Source organism: Telopea speciosissima, chromosome 8, assembly GCF_018873765.1.
Source record: "Telopea speciosissima isolate NSW1024214 ecotype Mountain lineage chromosome 8, Tspe_v1, whole genome shotgun sequence".
NCBI classification, from domain to species: Eukaryota; Viridiplantae; Streptophyta; class Magnoliopsida; order Proteales; family Proteaceae; genus Telopea; species Telopea speciosissima.
Window position 1 is genome coordinate 44,573,954 of NC_057923.1, and position 21,206 is coordinate 44,595,159.

The following is a 21,206-nucleotide window of genomic DNA, read 5'->3' on the forward strand; positions in this document are numbered from 1 at the left end:
TTGCAGGTTTTTTTTTTCTTTGCAAGGGCAATTTTGTCATTTCACCATATGTTTTTAACACTGTTAGTCATGAACTAACAAAATGAGTGTATTTGTTAACATTTGTAAACCTCAGGGGCATACACAGAATTATCCAAAACTGGATACGCAGAATTATCCAAAACAGGGGGATAAAACTATACTTTCGTCAAACCTCAGGCGTGGTATGTGTAAATTACCCTATTTTTTATAATCTGAAGCAAACCACAAGCTTCATCATTAATTTCTAATATCAGCTTTGCAGCAGGGTTTAAAAAATCAGTGAATTGAAACCAATTTTTATTTTTTCCGTTTTGAATCAGAATATTTATCCTAAGATTCCCCCATCCCAAGATGATTCTAGGGTTAATCGGATTGATTCCGGCCAATTTCGATCCGATCTGAATCAAAATCGATAAGGACCGATTTTGTGATGGATTCCTAATTTTAAAGCCCTATTTGCAGGCCATGGCGAGAGACTGAAACCCCCTTTTTAGATAGCTGACGAAAGAGATGGAGGTCGCTAGCTGTGGAGACTGTAGAGTAGAGCGATTGTGAGTATTGTTATTCGTTAATTTTCACTTCTTTATGATTGGTTTCTCACTTCTCAGGTCGCAGTATTATTCTAATTAAACACAAAACACATTTCCATTTTATTGATGCCATAGACATTATATTACTGAAGTTGTTACTTTCATGGTCTTGATTGTCACTTAGTTCCAGACTTGTGTGAAACCCAATCAAATTTCTGAATAAATTTGAACTTTTGGAATTTGTGTGAATACAGGTTCCAGCTCTCAGTCTGTGATAGCGTCAATGCTATGGGCTGCATCGGTCGAGGACATGGAAGAAATACTCGACACACCTATGGAGGACTCCGAGGATCCTTCCCAATATGCCCTTCTGGAGTCAGAGGACCCCTGTGAGACACTGCATCGGAGTTACCTGTGTCGAATCTGTTGCCTGAAGGCTATGCAGAGCCTCTCCCTCAATTAAAATTGTTGTAAGTACGATTTAAATGAATTTATATATTGTTTGTACGACCAAATAGGAATTCAGGGGTATTTTAGTCAAATTGCCCCTGTGGGACCCACTTTCCCAGTGGAGAATGTTGTACTAGACAATTACTCGTGTTCGGGTAATCTCTGATGTCGTCCGGCATCAAGTTATGGTTAGAATAATTATTAGAAACAGATTTATAGTTATAAATAACTTTTAAAATTAATTTTTGAAAAGATTTTAACCAAAGGATAGAATTACCCCTTAGTGCTTAAATGCCATATAACCTTATATATAACCCTCTCTTAGTCTATTTTCATATCACAATTAAAATCTAAGAGCTGTAAAATTCGTTCTGTCTTGGAGAACAAGAAACAAGAAAGAAGAAAGGAAGGAGAAGGGAAGAAGAGGAAGCTCTACACTTGAAAGCTTGGATTTATACCTGAAATCTGAGCTGAATCTGCACAAATCCAAGGCTGCCTGCATTCTATCTCTGTTTCTACAACTGAGGTAAGCCTTAGAACTTGCTGTCTTCCTCCTTGCTTCCTTCTTCTCCATCTCTAAATCACCTATAATGGATTTCTGCCATTAAAGCTTGAAGACCAAGCTTTGGTTTATGTAATTGGACTGGTTTAAATCAGTCTCAGTCCCATTAAAGCCTAAAGTTATAGGAATAAACCAAATCTGAACCTATTTAGTTGTTCCTAAATGGCAATTCATGAACCCTAAGTTAGTTAATTTAGGTTTAATTGATAAATTCCTAAATTAGGAAACCAAACATTAAATTGAAACCCCAATTAGACTGACCCACCTTGATATGATACTGAAACATCAAATTGAGGTCATGCATGCAAGAATCTGACCTTGTAGAGCAAAAACCCCAATTTTGGATTTAGGGCCGGATGGACTTGCAGGCCTAAGGCCGGTCGATCGGCCCTGAACCCCTCTGAATCCGGCTGGTCTTTTTGATGTCCCTGCTGCCCTATTGCTTTGGGGTTTGACCTGACTTTTGTTGGAACCTAATAGATGCTATTTGTACATGTTATTTAGGCCTATAAATTGCTGTTCTCTGTTCCTTACTGTGATCTTGGAGGGTTAGCTGGACTAGGAATAGGTTACACTACAAGGTAAGGGGACCTTGACCTTAATTTTTGTGTGTTTATCATATTAATTTCAATATTGTGCTGATTGCCATGCCATGCACCATTACAACTATATCTGATGCATATAGTTTTCTAGCTTTAATTTAATGCATTAGAATGCATGTGAGTTAGGCTGCATATGAGCATGTTGCATTGCATTGCATTGATATTTTATCTATGTGGAATTGTTGATGGTGGAATTCAGTACTCTATAACTCAATCCATGCTTGTATCATCATAATTAGATTGCACTAGGCTAGGTTGATATTCATTACTCAGTTTTACACCCCTTACCAACAGGGGGAGAGGTGTTGGACAACCCGTGGTACAGTCGAAGGGACATGCCGGGGTGCCATCTTCTGTCCCATATTAGCGTGTCCACTCCGCTGTGGGAATAAACAGATAGGATTAGTCTTTGGGGGTTTGTCGGGTCTGTTGCCTGTTGTCATGCCGATCTAGCGGGTCCCCATCGTGGTAGAATGGTTTCATTCGGGTGACCGATGTGTGAATCTGGGACCGAGGTTAGCATCTACCATTAGTAGTACTTATACCTCACGAGACTTAGTAACTGTGCTAGGAGCATACTAGTTAGGACATGCATAATAATTTATTGTGTATGTGTGCTTCTCCTCCTCCTTACTGGGCTCAGTGGAGAGCTCACCCCCATGGACGTCCTTCTTTTACAGATGAAACTGCTGCCGTTGTTGTTGCTAGTTCTATTGGGACTTCTCCTAGTGAGGATGTTCTTTCTGCTGCTGGAGTTCATACTCCTTTCTTTGTTGAGCATGCTGCTTCGTGCTCCTGCAATGACTGCGCGTTCTCCTGAACGTCCAGGCTGATCAGGCTACTTTTTTTCTTTTTGTCTATAACACTTTTGTAAATGTGATAGTATATAACTATCTTTTTGGGTTCTTGGGTTAATGTCTTTTTGGAAATATAATGTAAATGATGTACATACAACTCCTTTTGAATATAATACTATCACTAGTCTTTCCTTATTTACTGTTTTACTGTTCTATTATTGCTTCCGCTGCATTTAGATTATGATATTTATGGATGAAATTGCGAATAGAACACTGCATGTGCGATCTTACTGGGATTGATTAGGTGTTTGAGACATCCAGTCACACATGGCCTTTGTTAACCGGGTCGAGGTGTGACATTTTAAGTGGTATCAGAGCGTCATGCTCTAACTCTATTCGCAGTTTAATTCGTAATATGGCAGCTCTTGGACTCATTGACCTAAAGGTGAGTTCAGTTAGGGATAATTAAAAATCTCAACTAAAAGCTACCAAGTAAAAAAAAAAAAAAAAATGAAATTGACTGTGAAATACAAGATAAGTAAAAAACATATGTAATTATATATTCAAATATTTGAAGTGTCTTTACAAAAATTTCAGCCTAAGGCTGATCTGGTATATCAGTTTAACACACTAAAAGTTGGACATAGTCCTTACAAGTCAAACAACTAAGAACAAGTTAACCTAAACTAGATTAGGAACATGATATCCTACTGCTGTCCTGGTGGTGGTGGTGGTCCCTGGTGGGAGAAGAAAGATCTCCACTGGACTAGCTCAGTCTCCACTGCTTGGACACGACCACTCATATCATCCAAGCCCTGCCTCACTGTCCTCTCCAAACTGTCGAACTGACTGAGGAGTTGTCCTCAGGGAGTACCATCGGTAGGAACAGTTGATGTAGAAGAAGAAGCCCCTGCATGACCATGAGTAGCATACTGAGGTGGATCTCTAGGTGCATCTGCAACAACCCTCTCTGTAGTCTCCTCCACATCAGTAGTCTGACCCTGTTCAGTGCAGTTAGGATGTCCAAGCTCAGGTGAGAAAGGGGGGAGTACTATGCTCATCTTAGCCAGAGTGACACGGTTGATGCTCATCCTCTTCTCTGTAGAGATCTCCTCATTCCTTAGGTTTACCCCAAACCTAGGAAAGATCTTGGTCATAAGCCTACCAAGCAATAAGTTACCCCGTCCAGGGTTGTCATGTAGATGTGCCATGGTGCACATGATAGCATAAGGCAAACAGATTTGGTAACAAGTGTAGAGGCAGTATGTGGCCAGGATCTACATAGTAGACAGCTCAATCTGGTGACCACTCTTCTGGATCACGTTATGACCTCAAATCCTAGAGAGCACACGAGCTAATGGTAGTAAATCCAACTAAGATTTCGGCCTATCATAGAACTTGCCATTTGTTAGGACCGAATATAGCCATTCCAGATCCTCATCAGCCAGGAACTCAGATGCATCAACAGTTGGAGTGCAATACCTCCATTCTCCCTCATGAGAAATCTCTAACATCTGTGCCAAGTCAATTGTACTAAAGGACATGGGCGTTTCCTTCACATAGGATTGGATCACAAACTCCTCACCCTCAAAACCATAGGTTAGGTTGCTTAGGAACAACCGCACCAACCTAGGATAGCAATGCCTTTCGGGCTGTAGCATGGATAGCCACCCTAGCCTCTCAAACCTCTCCTGGACCTTGAACGCCACAAGGTCAGGTAGCACTACATTCCTCTTCTCCTCCACTTTCCTTTCCATAAACCACTCAGTGTAATACTCTTCTTCCTCTACGCTTCTGAAGTATCTTGGATTGAATTGAGGCGGAGCAATAGCCCTGCCCCTTCCCCTGCCTCCCCTACCTCTTCCTCTCCCCTCTCGGCCTTGTGCTGCAGCCATCTTCTATGTGCTGCATTTATTAATAAGAAGAGAGTTAGTTACTAAAAATGTTGGACAGCAAGTCCATTTGACATGAAACTAATAAATTTAGTGTATGTTTGAACATTTAGCCCAACATTAACTATAGGAGATTGTAGCCAAAGGCTTTAGTAAGTTATGAAATAACAACACATCAATTATAGGCTAAGAACAACCCTAGTGTAGTATTAGAACAAAACTTATAAGGACTAGACAGTACATAGGCAGATCTAGAATAAGTAGTAAATAATAGGAAAATGGGAAAATGCATAATTATTTTAAATCTTCTTAAAAAAAAAAAAAAAATTTAGTGAAGAAGAAGTAAAAACAGCAAAGATAATTTAAAAACCAAAGAAAAGATGGACAAAAGCCCTAAGATTGGGAATGAAGAACAAATATTAAGAAATTCCATGAATGGGAACCATAAAAGAGAAGAGAAAGTCAAGAACAAGCATGACAATGTGAAACATCTACTAGGTATGGTAAAGAATAGTAAAAGTAATAAAAAAAAATGGTTTAGAAATTTGAGAAAAAAAAAAAAAAGGACTTAGACTTGCATGAGAACAAGAAGAACCAGAAATTTCACTTTTGGAACACTTACTTGTTGATTTGATGCTCAAATCTAAGAATCAAACCCAAGATTGAATGTTAGAACCCTAGAAAACCCTTGGGAAACCTTTAGAGAGAAATTAGAAAAGAAAGAAATGAATTTGGGACCCATTTTGGTGGGACCCGAATGCTTTTAAAGTGGTCCAGTACCGTAAGCTGGCCGACCGGCTCGGCTCGGCTGGGTTCATTTATGAATCCGGCTCCTCAATTTTCCTTAGCTAGCTACTGACTCCACTGGCGGATGATCCAGCTTGATTTCCATGAATCCGACCCTTTTTGGGTTTCCATCCGGCAGACCCAATAAAATTATAGTAAAATTAAACATAAATTAAATAAATTATAAGTAACTAATATAATTAATATGCATATTATTGTACATATAATATGAATATACTAAGTTTAAAAAAAAAAAAAAAAAAAAAAAAGAACTTATAAGGGCTATAAGCCTATGTAGGCTGTACATATAATTGTATTATATAGGTACTAGTATTTATATTATATATATGTCAATATGTAAATTATAATATATGATATATGTTAACTATATAATGTATATATACATATATAATGCAATATATGTGAATAAAAAATACATGTATTATAATGGATTTTATCTTATATAATGATGTACTGTATATTATGTAAACGTTATATATAAATGTTTATCATATAATATAATACGGGAATTATTTATGTATCTATTGCTATGCACATATATATATATATATATATATATATATATATATATATATATATATATATATATATATATATATATATATATATATATATATATATATATGTATTGTATATTATATAATATTGCATTATTTCTTTTAGGTATCCGAAGTGTTGGCTTAACACGTAACTACAACTCGAAATGAGTTATGTGCTAAGGCCAATCGAGGAATACGCTTACAACCCCGAACACATAGATGAGTTGAATCAAGTACTCGAGCTACTCGTCAATGACCGCCTGTATCTTCAATCAATCCTTTGGAACGATAGTAAGTCCTTGATGGCTAACACTTATCAGAGGCGTTCAGGGTTCTAATCCTCCTCCTCCTGACATGACTTCGCCCGATATGGCTAATATTATTAGGACTATAATGGAAGGACAACAACAACAAATGCACCAAATGATCACCGACATGGGTGATCAGTTCCAAGCAGCCATTAGGAACATTCAAGCTCTGCAGGCAGCCCCTGCAGCCCCTGCAATCCCTCCCCCTTGTACACACCAGAATGACACTGAAGGCCGCATGATGGAAAGGTTTCTCAAAATGCTGCCTCTCACTTTTGCTGGGATCAACAAGGATACTCTATTGCCTGTCAAGTGGGTGAAAGAGATGGAAAAAGCTTTTAATTTCCTTAGTTGCAATGAACAGCAGAAGCTTACTTGTGCTGGATATAGACTCCAGTATGAAGCAGAGGCCTGGTGGGAAACCACTAAACCAATCTTGCAAGCAGCTCACCCAGTTCTAACATGGGAAATATTCAAGCAAGCTTTCTTTGGGAACTACTTCCCTACCAGTGTGAAGAGGAAGAAGGAAGTTGAATTGGCTGAATTGACACAAGGACCTAAGTCAGTGCTGGAGTACCAGCAGAAGTTTGAAGAACTGTTCTTCTTTGCTCCTCATATGGGCACTGATGAAGCCAAGGCTCAGAAGTTTGAAGATGGGTTGAGGCCGCAAATAGCTTCAATAATGGCCACCATACCAACCCAAGGATACTCTGAAACTGTGCAAACTGCGAAGAAGGTAGAAGATAAGCAGAGGGATGCTTATCATGTTGGTCAGTCAACTGGCAAGCGGGCAGCCCCGTATTATGATAGAGGATTCAGTAAATTCAGCAAGCCTTCTGGATCTACTGCATCACCATCCTTCCCACAGAGAACTCAGTCCGAATCGACAGTGTCTGGACTCGTGTATGCTAATCCCAACACCAAAGTGACTGATGTGGTGACTCCAACATTTGCATCCACCTTCAAGTGCTTCACATGTGGGTAAATGGGGCATACTTCCAAAACATGTCAAGACAAGAGATCTATGAATCCTACTCACCAGCCTACCACTATGCCTCAAGGCCGGGTTTATTTTGTAACTGCTAGTGAAGCTGAAACCAGTCAAAATGTGGTAACTGGTACTCTTCTAAACTTATACATAATGATGTGTTTTATTGAATGGTATTATGCATATATAATTATTGAATCATGGCATATAGGTACCATTCTTATCTGCTCTACCCCTGCATACACCTTATTTGATACTGGAGTGACGCACTCCTTTATGTCACCATCGTTTGCCAAGAGAACAGGGGTATCACCAAAGTGTTTAGATGAGGGTCTAGCGGTTAGCACACCTACTGGGTCAAGAATTGACTTGAACACACTATATGAGCCATGTGTTGTGACGATTACCGGTAGAGATATGAATGCCCATTTGATCCAACTCGATATGACTGACTTTGATGTCATATTGGGGATGGATTGGCTAGCAACACACAAGGCTAGTGTGCTATGTGCAGATAGAAAGATTGTATTCTAGCCTAGAGGCGAGAAGGGATTCGTCTTTCTGGGAGATAAGAAGAAGAAATCTAGAAAAATGGCAATATCAGCTTTGAAAATGAAGAAGTTGTTAGACAAGGGATGCCAAGGATACCATGTGTCAGTTATGGATACCAGGACACAGGTTAGGCCTATGTCTGAGATTCCTATTGTAGGAGAATTTCTTGATGTTTTCCCTGAAGATTTGACAAGTCCTCCTCCACCAAGGGAAAATGAGTTTGTAATTGATTTGATACCTGGAGCGGTGCCAGTATCTAAAGCACCTTATAGAATGGTGCTGACAGAATTGAAAGAATTGCAAGCTCAACTTCAAGATTTATTGAAGAAAGAGTTTATAAGACCGAGTATCTCACCATGGGGTGCTCCAGACTTATTTGTGAAGAAGAAAGATGGCTCCATTCGGATGTGCATTGATTACAGAGAGCTGAACAAGCTGACGATTAAGAATAAGTATCCTTTGTCAAGGATTGATGATCTCTTTGATCAGCTTCAGGGTGCCCAAGTCTTTTTGAAGATAGATCTCAGATCAGGGTACCATCAGCTGTGGATTAAGAAAGTCGATGTCAGTAAGACAGCCTTTAGGACTCGGTATGGACACTATGAGTTCCTGGTAATGTCTTTTGGGCTTACTAATGCCCCAACAGCTTTTATGGCCTTAATGAATAGAGTCTTCCAAGATGTCTTGAACAAATTTGTGATAGTTTTCATTGATGATATCTTGATCTACTCCAAGAATGAAGAAGAGCATGCTCAACACTTGAGGTTTGTTCTACAAAGACTGAGAGAGAAGCAACTGTATGCAAAATTCAGCAAATGTAAATTTTGGTTACCTCAAGTTGGGTTCTTAGGCCATGCATTTTCAGCCAGGGGGATTGAAGTAGACCCTGGGAAGGTTGAAGCTGTAGTGAATTGGGAGAGTCCTAAGACGGTAACTGAAATCAGGAGTTTCCTGGGTTTAGTTGGTTACTATAGAAGGTTCATAGAGAACTTCTCCAAGATAGCTATGCCAATGACACAGCTTACCAGGAAAGGTGTTAAGTTTGAATGGAATGAAGATTGTGAGAACAGTTTTCAAGAGTTGAAGAAAAGATTGACAGGCCCCAATTCTTGTTCTTCCTAAAGGGACTGAGGGGATGGTGGTGTATACTGATGCCTCTAAGATAGGTTTAGGCTGTGTGTTGATGCAGAATGGGAAAGTCATTGCCTATGGTTCAAGACAGTTAAAGGACCATGAGAAGAACTACCCTACAAACGATCTGGAACTGGCAGCAGTTGTATTTGCATTGAAGTTGTGGAGACATTACTTGTATGGTGAGAAGATTGAGATCTTCACAGACCATAAGAGTTTGAAGTATTTCTTCACTCAGAAGGACTTGAATATGAGACAAAGAAGATGGTTGGAACTCATCAATGATTATGAGTTTGACATTCAATACCATCCTGGGAAAGCCAATATTGTGGCTGATGCACTCAGTAGGAAGTCCTCTGATTGGGCAGAAGGTGTAATGGTGGTTAATGATGAAATTTTGAAGGATTTGCACGCATTAGAAGTGGAGTTTATGTATGGGGAGACTAATAAGTTAGTTTCATATCTGACAGTGCAACCATCATTGAGAGCTCAAATCATATCAGCCCAGTCTTCTGATGAAGAATTCCTAAACATTGTCAATGGTATTTATACTGGGACATTAAAGGATATAGACTTCACGGTAACAGCTGATGGAGTTCTTATGTTTAGGGACAGACTATGTGTACCTGATGATAGCCACTTGAAGGATTTGGTTTTACAAGAGGCCCATCATTCTCAACTTTCTATACATCCAGGAGGTACAAAGATGTATCGAGATTTGAAACAGTATTTCTGGTGGCGTGGTATGAAACATGATATAGCAACATTTGTTTCTAAGTGTGCTATTTGCCAACAAGTCAAGGCAGTTAGACATAAACCACAAGGACTTCTGCAACCACTTGCCATACCAGAATGGAAATGGGAGAATATCACAATGGACTTTGTCACAGGTCTTCCTCGTACTAGGAAGGGAATGGACACAATCTGGGTAATTGTAGACAGATTGACTAAAACTGCTCATTTCATTCCTATAAAGATCACTTATTCTATGGATTAGTTAGCAAAGCTTTATATAGATAATATTGTCAGGTTACATGGAATACCAGTGAATATTGTATTTGATAGAGATCCCAGATTTACTTCAAGGTTCTGGAAGAGTCTACAAAGAGCTATGGGCTCTGAGCTGAGTCATAGTTCAACACATCATCCTGAGACAGATGGATAACCTGAGAGGACAATTCAGACTTTGGAGGACATGCTCAGGGCATGTGCACTTCCTGAGCATGTGCACTTGAGATGAGTGGCAGTTGGGATGAACACTTATCCCTGTTTGAGTTTGCTTATAATAACAGCTACCACGCATCTATTGAGATGACTCCATTCAAGGCCCTGTATGATAAGACATGCTGTACTCCACTATATTGGGATGAAGTTGGAGAGCGACGCATTTTGGGCCCTGAACTGATCTAGAAGACCTGTGAGTAGGTTGATTTGATAAGAGAAAAGATCAAGGCTGCACAGTCTAGACAGAAGACTTATGCAGATAGAAGAAGGTAGCATATCCAGCTCAGAGTTGGTGAGAAGGCATTCCTAAAAGTATCTCCAGTTAAAGGTGTTGTGAGATTCAGGAAAAGAGAGAAGTTGAGTCCTCGATACATCGAACCATATGAGATTATAGCTAGAGTTGGTGCAGTGGCCTATCAGCTTGCACTACCCCCTTCACTTGTTGGTGTACACGATGTGTTCCATGTCTCTATGTTGAGACAATACATCCCTAATGCATCCCATCTGCTGCCTCAGTAACCAGCCGAGCTCATTGGTGATTTAACTTATAAAGAGGTCCGAGAAGAGATTGTTGATAGAAAAGAACACAATCTGAGAAATCGAACTATCTCTTTTGTGAAAGTTCGGTGGAGCAATCACTTCGCTGCTGAAGCCTCTTGGGAAAGAGAAGACTTGATGAGAGAGAGATACCCTTATCTCTTTAATCTTCTAGGTACGTCAATTTCGAGGATGAAATTTTTTTATAAGGGGGGTTGAGTGTGAAACCCAGTCAAATTTTTGAATAAATTTGAACTTTTGGAACTTGTGTGATTACAGGTTCCAGCTCTCAGTCTGTGATAGCGTTAATGCTATGGGCTGCATCGATCGAGGACAAGGAAGAAATACTCGACACACCTATGGAGGACTCTGAGGATCCTTCCCAATATGCCCTTCTGGAGTCCGAGGACCCCTGTGAGACACTGCACTGGAGTTACCTGTGCCGAATCTACTGCCTGAAGGCTATGCAGAGCCTCTCCCTCAATTAAAATTGTTGTAAGTACGATTTAAATGAATTTATATATTGTTTGTATGACCAAATAGGAATTCAGGGGTATTTTAGCCAAATTGTCCCTATGGGACCCACTTTCCCAGTGGAGAATGTTATTCTAGACAATTACCCGTGTTCGGATAATCTCTCATGTCGTCCGGCATCAAGTTATGGTTAGAATAGTTATTAGAAACAGATTTATAGTTATAAATAGCTTTTAAAATTAATTTTTGAAAAGATTTTAACCAAAGGATAGAATTGCCCCTTAGTGCTTAAATGCCATATAACCTTATATATAACCCTCTCTTAGTCTATTTTCATATCACAATTAAAATCTAAGAGCTGTAAAATTCGTTCTCTCTTGGAGAACAAGAAACAAGAAAGAAGAAAGGAAGGAAAAGGGAAGAAGAGGAAGCTCTACACTTGAAAGCTTGGATTTATACCTGAAATCTGAGCTGAATCTGCACAAATCCAAGGCTGCCTGCACTCTATCTCTGTTTCTACAACTGAGGTAAGCCTTAGAACTTATTGTCTTCCTCCTTGCTTCCTTCTTCTCCATCTCTAAATCACCTATAATGGATTTCTGTCATTAAAGCTTGAAGACCAAGCTTTGGTTTATGTAATTGGACATAATTGGACTGGTTTAAATCAGTCTTAGTCCCATTAAAGCCTGAAGTTGTAGGAATAAACCAAATCTGAACCTATTTTGCTGTTCCTAAATGGCAATTCATGAACCCTAAGTTAGTTAATTTAGGTTTAATTGATAAATTCCTAAATTAGGAAACCAAACATTAAATTGGAACCCCAATTAGACTGACCCACCTTGATATGATACTGAAACATCAAATTGAGATCATGCATGCAAGAATCAGACCTTGTAGAGAAAAAACCCCAATTTCAGATTCAGGGCCGGATGGAGTTGCAGGCCTAAGGTCGGTTGACCGGCCCTGAACCCCTCTGAATCTGGCTGGTCGTTTTGATGTCCTTGTTGCCCTAGTGCTTTGGGGTTTGACCTGACTTTTGTTGGAACCTAATAGATGCTATTTGTACATGTTATTTAGGCCTGTAAATTGCTGTTCTCTGTTCCTTACTGTGATCTTCGAGGGTTAGCTGGACTAGGAATAGGCTACACTACAAGGTAAGGGGACCTTGACCTTAATTTCTGTGTGTTTATCATATTAATTTCAATGTTGTGCTGATTGCCATGCCATGCACCATTTCAACTATATTTAATGCATATAGTTTTCTAGCTTTAATTTAATACATTAGAATGCATGTGAGTTAGGCTGCATATGAGCATGTTGCATTGCATTGCATTGATATTTTATTTATGTGAAATTGTTGATGGTGGAATTCAGTACTCTATAACTCAATCCATGTTTGTATCATCATAATTAGATTGCACTGGGCTAGGTTGATATTCATTACCCAGTACTACGCCCCTTACCAATAGGGGGAGAGGTGTTGGACAACCCGTGGTACAGCCGAAGGAACATGCCGGGGTGCCATCTTCTGTCCCATGTTAGCGCATTCGCTCCGCTGTGAGAATAAACAGACAGGGTTGGTCTTTGGGGGTTTGTCGGGTCCATTGCCTGGTGTCATGCCGATCTGGCGGGTCCCCACCGTGGTAGAATGGTTTCACTAGGGTGACCGATGTGTGAATTCTGGGACCGAAGTTAGCATCTACCATTAGTAGTACTTATACCTCATGAGACTTAGTAACTGTGCTAGGAGCATACTAGTTAGGACATGCATAATGATTTATTGTGTATGTGTGCTTCCCCTCCGCCTTACTGGACTCAGTGGAGAGCTCACCCCCGTGGACGTCCTTCTTTTACAGATGAAACTGCTACCGTTGCTGTTGCTGGTTCTGTGGGGACTTCTCCTAGTGAGGATGTTCTTCCTGCTGCTGGAGTTCATACTCCTTTCTTTGTTGAGCACGCTGCTTCGTGCTCCTGCAACGACTGCGCGTTCTCCTGAATGTCCAGGCTGATCAGGCTACTTCTTTTCTTTTTGTCTATAACACTTTTGTAAATGTGATAGTATATAACTATCTTTTTGGGTTCTTGAGTTAATGTCTTTTTGGAAATACACTGTAAATGATGTACATACAACTCCTTTTGAATATAATACTATCACTAGTCTTTCCTTATTTACTGTTTTACTGCTCTATTATTGCTTCCGCTGCATTTAGATTCTGATATTTATGGATGAAATTATGAATAGAACACTGCATGTGTGATCCTACTGGGATAGATTGGGTGTCTGAGACATCCAGTCACACATGGCCCTTGTTAACCGGGCCGGGGTGTGACAACTTGTGTCTTTCTATTAGATCTATGTAAGTGGTCTAGGAACTTTTTGAATGAACTATGAATTTTGTGTAAATTCTGTCTTGGTCCATAAAAAGGGCGTACCCATTGCACGAGGCTCCTATCATTACATGGTCTGGGATGGTCATAATGTACGCAGTCTTACCCTGCTTTCGTAGAGAGGTTGTTTCCACACTCGAACCTGTGACCACCGGATCAAATGAAGGGTTGGACCTAGTTAGATAATTTGAATACAGAAAATAAAAGACCAGTCATGTCATCGAAAAGATTTGCGAGAGAAATGCCTTCTGAAATCTTTTGTGGTATCATGTTATATCTTCATTAGTTGGAATTTATACTAATATATGATTACTAGAAGATTTATTTAAGTTGGTCTGAGTTGATAAAGACAAAGCAGATCTCCAAATCCTTGAAGTGAATAATTTTTCATCTGTATTTGAAAGTTGTTGGATATACCACATTGATTTAATTTCAGTATATTTTTTCATAGTAGTTGGTTTTGACTCATCTTTGAACTCGTGTTGGCCATATCAGTTCCACCTTCACCGTATTAATGACAAGTTCAAAAGTAGTTCATCAATATAATTTGTTATTTTATGCTTAATTATCCTAAAAAATAGACTAGGGTCTTAGACTTCTGAGCAGTTGTTTTGCTTGACATGCTTGTGAAAAGAATACATCGGAAGGAATACGCTAATAGTGCCATCACCACTAATTCCTATAGTAATTAAAGTCGAAATATCAATATAGAAAGATTCTGTTGAAAATTATTAGAATTAATTTGGATATAATTTCTAACAAACAAATACAATGCCTTTACAACTAATTCATGTGTATGTGTGAGCCACAATGAAAGTAGATTATTGAATCTAAAGTATCAAAACATATGATCTTATGAGATTTATTCTACAAATAAAACACTCATTTATTTTAGATGTTCTTTCTTTCCCTTTGTCTTTGTAAATTGATTAATGGGGTAGTGTGGTAATAGTATTTCTTAAGAATATTTTATTTCAATTGTTAGTGCATTGTTGTTTAAGTTTTATCCAGTCTCAATATCAATATCTTGTATACTTTTGTAGTGAAATTTAATAATTATGAATAATGCAATGGAGACTAGTGGTGGAAGTAGCTTAGATAGAAAATATCTAGTGAATGAAGAATGTAAGATTGTTGATTCTATGTCTATAAATGGGCAAGGGCTAATAGTTCATAGGGCGAATCTTGAAGAAGAAATAAACATCCAAGAAAACATTGAACAAATTACGAAAGGAAAATAGATAATGGAGGAAGTCAATGATGCACTTGTTTAAAAAGAAACTCAAGAATCAGGATATGAGGTTCCTTCAATTGGCAAGGAGTTTGACTCTACCAAACAAGCATATGATTTTTATATTCATATGCACAAACAATTGGTATTAGCATCCAAAAAGGTCGACTAGAAAAAAGCACAAAAAGGTATTATAAGCAAAGATCATTTGTACGCTCAAAATAATTCCTTAATGTGAAAAAGAGTCGCCCCAGTACAAAAACTGGTTGTAAAGCACAAATGGTGGTAACACTAAAAAAGGATGAGACATGATTATATAATGAATTGAATGTGAGCACCATCATCCTCTTGCAATGGACTTAGAAACATTTATTCTTAGATGAAAAAGGGTTATAGAACCTACACAGACGATTAAAATTGCAACATCAGATAATTCAGGGATCTTACCTACATAAGGATATGATTGTTTATGTGAGGAAGCTGGAAGGCATACAAATCCTGACTTTATAGAACTAGAATACAAAAATCATTTGTATATCAAGTGTACGAGGGAGTTTAAAGATGGAGATATTCAAGCTATATTGTAGTATTTGGTAAATAAGCATTTAGACGATCCAATGTTCTTTCATAATACAGGTTGATTAGCAGATAAAATGATAAAATTTTTTTGTGTGGATGCAAGGTCAGTTCAATACCACATTAGATTTGGTGATGTTGTTTGCTTTGATGGAACATATAAGATATATAAATATGGTCGACCATTTGCACAATTTTGTTGGCGTAAACCATCACAGGTAAATTGTATTTTTGGTGCTGTGTTGCTTTTGGATGAAAAAATAAAATCTTTTATCTTGTTGTTTCAAACATTTTTAAAAGGCATGTTTAGGCAATTCAGTGCTCGCCTAGACATAACTTTTAAAAAATTTTGAAATGATATAAAAAATTCCATGGTTTCATCCAGAAAAAACATCATAAAAAAAAAAAAAAAAAATTTCTTGTGATTGTTTATGGGGACAAATGATGCAAATGGTCTATCATACTTGTTTGTCTTATATGTTGCTTCAAAGCAAACAACGTCACCAAATCTAGTGTAGTCTTAGATTGACTTTGCATCCACCCAAAAAAAATTGTCAGTTTATCTTCTTACTCAACTTATATATTGTGAAAGAACATTGGATTGTGTAAATGCTTATTTTTCAAATATTCAAATACAACTTGAACATCTCTATGTTTAAGCTCCCTTGTACACTTAATACACAAAAGATTTTTGTAGTTTACTTATGAAAAGCCAAAATTTTCATAACCTTCAGTTTTCTCACATAAACAATCATATTCTTTTGTAGGTGAGATCCCTGAATTATCTAATGTTGCAATTTTAATCACTTGTACAAGTTCTATAACCCTCTGTGACCTAAACAAAAATGCTTCTAATTCAATTACAAGAGGACGATTGTGCTCACATTCAACTTCATTAACCAACCATATACCATCCTTTGGTAGTGTAATCACCATTCGTGCTTTACAACCAATTCTCATATTGGGGTGACTCTCACATTAGGAGTCCAAATATCCATTTGTCGGTGACCTTCTTTCAAGAATCCAAATATTTTTTTTGTCGCATAATACATTTTTGTAGTTTTTCTTATTGGCCTTTTTGGATGCTAAAACCATTTTTTTTTCATATGAAATGCTTGTTCGGTAAAGTCAAACTCTTTACTGATTAAAAGAACCTCATCTTTCGAATTTGGTTGTTTTTTTAAACAAGTGGATTATTAACTTCCTCCATTATTAGTTTTCCTTTTTTAGTATGTTCGATGTTTTACTTTTTTCAAGATTCACCTTAGAAACAATTAGTCATTTCCCATTTATAAACATAGAATCAACAATATTGCATTCCTCATAAATTGAATATTTTTTGTTTGAGCTACTTTCACTATCATATGTCATTACAACACACAAGGTATTGATATATGAGAGTAGATGAAATAAAAAAACAAGATGTAGTAAGAGAAATAAAATATTTCATGACTCACAAAGTACACATGAAGGCACTAACCATTTTCTTGTTGGAATTATCTAATTTAATTTTAATAATTTTCAATCGTGGGTTTGAGTCTGAAAACAACCTCTTTGCGAAAGTAGGGGTAAGGCTATACATTATAACCCTCCCCAGACCCAACAGTGGCGGGAGCCTCGTGCTCTAGGTACACCCTTTTAATTTTAATAATTTCCAGTATCCTATTGACAATTTGACTTTTAATTGCTACAAGAATTAGTGGTGACGGTAGTGTAAGTCTATTATCCCAGAAGTCTATGTTTTTTAGGATAAGCATAAGATAACAAATGATGACTACTTTTGAACTCATCATTAATCTGATGCAATTGGAACTGATGTGGCCAACTGGGTTCAAAGATGAGTTAAAACCAGTTCCTAGGGTTCATACACTACAATTAAATCAATGTGGTATTTGATTGGTTGTCATCAGACAATCCAACCAACTTTCAAATACAGATGAAGGAAGATTCAGTTCAAGAATTTAGAGATCTGCTTTGTAATGATTAGTTTTAACTCATTGTCTACTCAGACAATAAATCTTCTAGTAACAATATATTAGCATAAATTCCAACTAATGGAGAAATACATTAGCCACTGTTTCGATCTATTATTTCTTCACACAGAGAAGCAAGAGGAGGCTTTTGCCCTCCAAAATGGTTCAAAGGCTCATTTACAGGATGCGGCATAGCTATGCCACCAAATCCAACCAGACGAGGATTGTCAAAACGCCTGGCGGGAGGCTTGTCTACCACACCTCTAAGAAGAGAGCTAGCGGGCCCAAGTGCCCTATAACCAGAAAGAGGATCCAAGGGATCCCTCATTTGAGACCTACCGAATACAAGAGGTCTAGATTATCTAGAAGCCGGAGGACTATGAACTGTGCATATGGTGGAGTTTTGTCTGCCGGTGTTGTGAGGAAGAAAATCATTCTGGGGTTTCTAGTGGAAGAACAAAAGATTGTGAAGAAAGTATTGAAGATCTAGAAGGCGAAAAGCAAGCCACAAAATCTTAGGTTCAGTTAAATTTTGAATTGTGACAGATAACATTGGCAAGTTTGTTTTGAATTTCGAAGATTGAGTATTTTTATCGAGGTGTTGTGACTCGATTCTTGCCCTAAAAGAAATGTTTGTTTAAGATATTTTTGTTTTTTTGGGAGACATCTGTTATTAATTTATTCTGAAATTCTCTTTGATAAAATATTTTGTTAGATCACTTCCAAAAAAAAATAAAAAAAAAATACGAGAAATACCATGCAATCACCAAAAAGATTTTTCCAAGATCAATCGGAAAATCTTTTTGATGACGCGACTGGTCTTTTATTTTCTATAGTCAAGTATGCAAATGGTTCCAACCCTTATTATGTTTACGACACATCATATTTTCCAGTCTCTTATGAACTATGAAAATATGGCTGGTCTTTTGCTTTCTATGGATTCAGCATACAAATGGGTCTAACATATAATTTGTTTTTTAGATCTATGGACCAAAACCAAATTTACAGCTTCAACAAAATTCATATAGTTTGTTCAAAAAGTTCCTAGTCCACTTTCGCAGATCTGATAGAAAGACAAGAGTTTGGAACTAGTGACAATAGAGACCATGAAAGTGACAATGTCAGTAATGTGTTCTGTTTTCAGAATACTTCGACCTGAGAAGTGAGATATCACAATACTCACAGTCGCTCTCCTCTCCAGGTCTCCACAGCGTCCTCTGTTTCTTCTTTCATTGGCTATCTGAGAAGCGGATTTCAGTCTCTCTTGTTCGCCTGCAAAGTATCTAGCTGATCTTGGAAATTAATGATGAAGCTTGTGGTTCGCTGCGACTTTTTAATTAGTTGATTTTCCTTAGGGCCTCCCCTTGTGTTGAATAAATTGAGTGTGGTTCAGCAATTAAAAATGCCAATCTTAAAGAGAGCAATCTCTCTCTGGTGTTCCTAACGAGAGAGGGAGAGATGGGTTGAAAAAGATAAAAAAGAGGAAGTTTCCCTTTGTACGTTGAAGAGGACACACCATTCCTTGTCAATTTTGATAACTAATGAGGTATCTGTTATTTTTGGTCCACTATACTGCTGGGGTGGGTCTGCTCTATGTTTTGGTTTTGTGTTCTATTCCAATTTAGTGGTAAAACTGGTGGAATCTGTGCTGTTGTATGTATGTTTCTGCTCAGATCAAATTTACCCGAAAGAAATTTTCTACTCAGTTTGTTCTGTTATCATCACTGTAGTCTGTAGGGGATGTTTTACCTTAATGCAAGTACCAAGCAGCTTAGGCTGATGCATCAAAAAGTAGAATTTCTCTGCTTATTTGTGAAGTATATATGATCCAGGTAACTCTTCAATACTTTGATTTGGTTAAACAGGACACAGACACACAGGGGAAGAAGGGGGGGGGGGTGGAAGAATCTATTTCCAATACCAAATATAGTAAGAGAGTACAAAGATTTATTATTAACAAAGAGAAAAAAATAATGAAAACAGTAAAAGTCTTAAAATAGGGATTCATTTTCATCTTCCCCCTTTTAAGAATGGTATGCCATCAACTTGCTGAAGATTGAGACTAAGTAGCAGCTTTGTATAACTTCTCCACTATTTTCCTGTACTCTGCAAAGGGCCGAAGATTAAGAGAAAGATAGTCAGAAAAATTTAAATCAAAATCCTTCTTAAATACTGTAAATGCTCTGGTGTTGATACAAACCTTCTTGATTGCTCCATAGTGCTGCTGCTTGAGTATTGAGAGGTGAGCTTATGTTGGGTTCTGAACCCACAAAACAAACCCAACATCAATTATCATACATTCATTTTTACTTTAAATGTCTTCTAAAGTTCAAAAAGTAAACAATATCAAACTAACACAAAAAGGGAAGAAACAAAAATGCATAAGTTACCTCCAAGCAGACTCTGGATGGAGAGTAATATGGTTCTCACATCATATGCTGATGACCATTTATCCTGTTATTTCAGAACAATATATTTTGTTTTACACAAAAATTAGAATCACTATGAAGGAATGGCCAAAACCAAAACTAAATCATGGGAGTTAATAAACTGAAACTTCTAAGTAACCACTAAATCTATAATTAGAACCAATAAGACAGTAATCAAGAAAGAGTGGTATATCTACCTGAAGGATGTCCAAGCAAATATTTCCATAAACATCTACATTTGGATGGAAGCAGCTTGTTTCAAATTTGACCTTGGGAGATTTGAAAGGGTAATCAGTTGGAAAAGAGAGAGAAAGCTTGTACTCTGTCCCTTCAAACACTGTATCTTTGCTTCCACAGATTGTACCCTTCCAGCAGAACATGTTATCTTCCTCAGGAAAAGCAGATATACCAGGATCTCCACTCATCTGAACATTCATTAAAGAAAATGACAATGAAGGTAAACTACAGATAATTTTTTTAATGCAAAAAACAAGCAATCAGATGGTTTCTTACCATTAGAGCCATCAGTTCCGACTGTAGCCTGCTCGGATAAATCAGAAACAGGAGAAGAAACAAATAAACATCAGATTAAAAAAGATAAAATTGAAAAATAAATGCAAAAAAAGAAAAAAAAAGAAGAAGACAGAACAACACTTAGTTCAACAGAAAAAAAACTCCCTCTCAATCGAAAAACAATAAAAGCTCGATAGGGTTTTAATAATTCAAACAGAGATCGAGAATTCTAAAGAAAATCCCAAGTGTAGGTCAATTCAAAAGACAGGCTCTCTCTTGTTGGGTAAGATCCAGCGAAGAACGTCAAAGACAATCTCAAAATGGCAGATGAGGAAGGCCGAAGGGGAGGGAGAGAGAGAGTTGGGCAAGATAAGAAATTCAAAAGAGCCAATCGCAAGAAACCAAAGAAAATTTATACCTTTTCAGAACAGATTGGCTGTCGACGCTCTTGGCCACAGGGGCAGGCTGCTTTGAGGTCGGCATGGTAGTAGTGGTCACAGGTGTGTTGCCTTGGTAACCCTGAGTCTCCGAGCGCCTGTTCACGGTTGCCATTTTTGAATTTTAGGGTGAGAGAGAAGAGAAGAAGCTTATGGAAAGCAGAGATCGAAAAGACAGGGAGAGAGGAGAGATTCAGAATTCAGAGAATCAAAGAAAGAAGAAGAAGCCCAAGATGGAACTACTT

At 37.9% G+C, this 21,206-nt stretch overlaps 3 protein-coding genes across 4 annotated transcripts; 2 read left to right on the forward strand and 1 right to left on the reverse strand.

The window, feature by feature from the left end:
- The first annotated feature begins 6,593 nt into the window (after positions 1-6,593).
- On the forward strand, positions 6,594-7,493 carry LOC122672326. The gene has a single exon (XM_043869818.1). It carries the CDS (start codon positions 6,594-6,596, stop codon positions 7,491-7,493), a length of 900 nt encoding a protein of 299 aa, XP_043725753.1.
- Positions 7,494-9,441: 1,948 nt separating this feature from the next.
- LOC122670559 (60S ribosomal protein L34-like) lies at positions 9,442-18,284 on the forward strand. Of its 2 annotated transcripts, XM_043867492.1 has the most exons (3): positions 9,442-9,446; positions 10,732-10,736; positions 17,727-18,284. In XM_043867492.1, exons 1-3 carry the CDS (start codon positions 9,444-9,446, stop codon positions 18,070-18,072), a joined length of 354 nt encoding a protein of 117 aa, XP_043723427.1. In that variant the 5' UTR covers positions 9,442-9,443; the 3' UTR covers positions 18,073-18,284. The 2 variants fall into 2 exon arrangements, with proteins under 2 accessions (XP_043723427.1, XP_043723428.1); XM_043867493.1 differs by lacking the exons at positions 9,442-9,446; positions 10,732-10,736 and having other exon boundaries at positions 17,686-18,284.
- A 1,326-nt stretch (positions 18,285-19,610) lies between these two features.
- Positions 19,611-21,204, reverse strand: LOC122638269 (ubiquitin-conjugating enzyme E2 20-like). The gene is made up of 6 exons (XM_043831151.1): positions 20,943-21,204; positions 20,525-20,552; positions 20,209-20,436; positions 19,973-20,036; positions 19,783-19,842; positions 19,611-19,688 (listed from the first exon to the last, which is right to left on the reverse strand). Exons 1-6 carry the CDS (start codon positions 21,074-21,076, stop codon positions 19,645-19,647), a joined length of 558 nt encoding a protein of 185 aa, XP_043687086.1. The 5' UTR covers positions 21,077-21,204; the 3' UTR covers positions 19,611-19,644.
- Between the last annotated feature and the right edge of the window lie 2 nt (positions 21,205-21,206).

Coding starts and splice junctions, on each gene's coding strand:
- LOC122672326 (XM_043869818.1), top strand. CDS start 6,594: ATGGAAGGACAACAACAACAAATGCACCAAATGATCACCGACATGGGT.
- LOC122638269 (XM_043831151.1), bottom strand. CDS start 21,076: ATGGCAACCGTGAACAGGCGCTCGGAGACTCAGGGTTACCAAGGCAAC. Junction 19,843..19,972: donor CATCCAGAGTCTGCTTGGAG/GTAACTTATGCA, acceptor TTGTGGGTTCAG/AACCCAACATAAGCTCACCT. Junction 19,689..19,782: donor ACTATGGAGCAATCAAGAAG/GTTTGTATCAAC, acceptor GGCCCTTTGCAG/AGTACAGGAAAATAGTGGAG.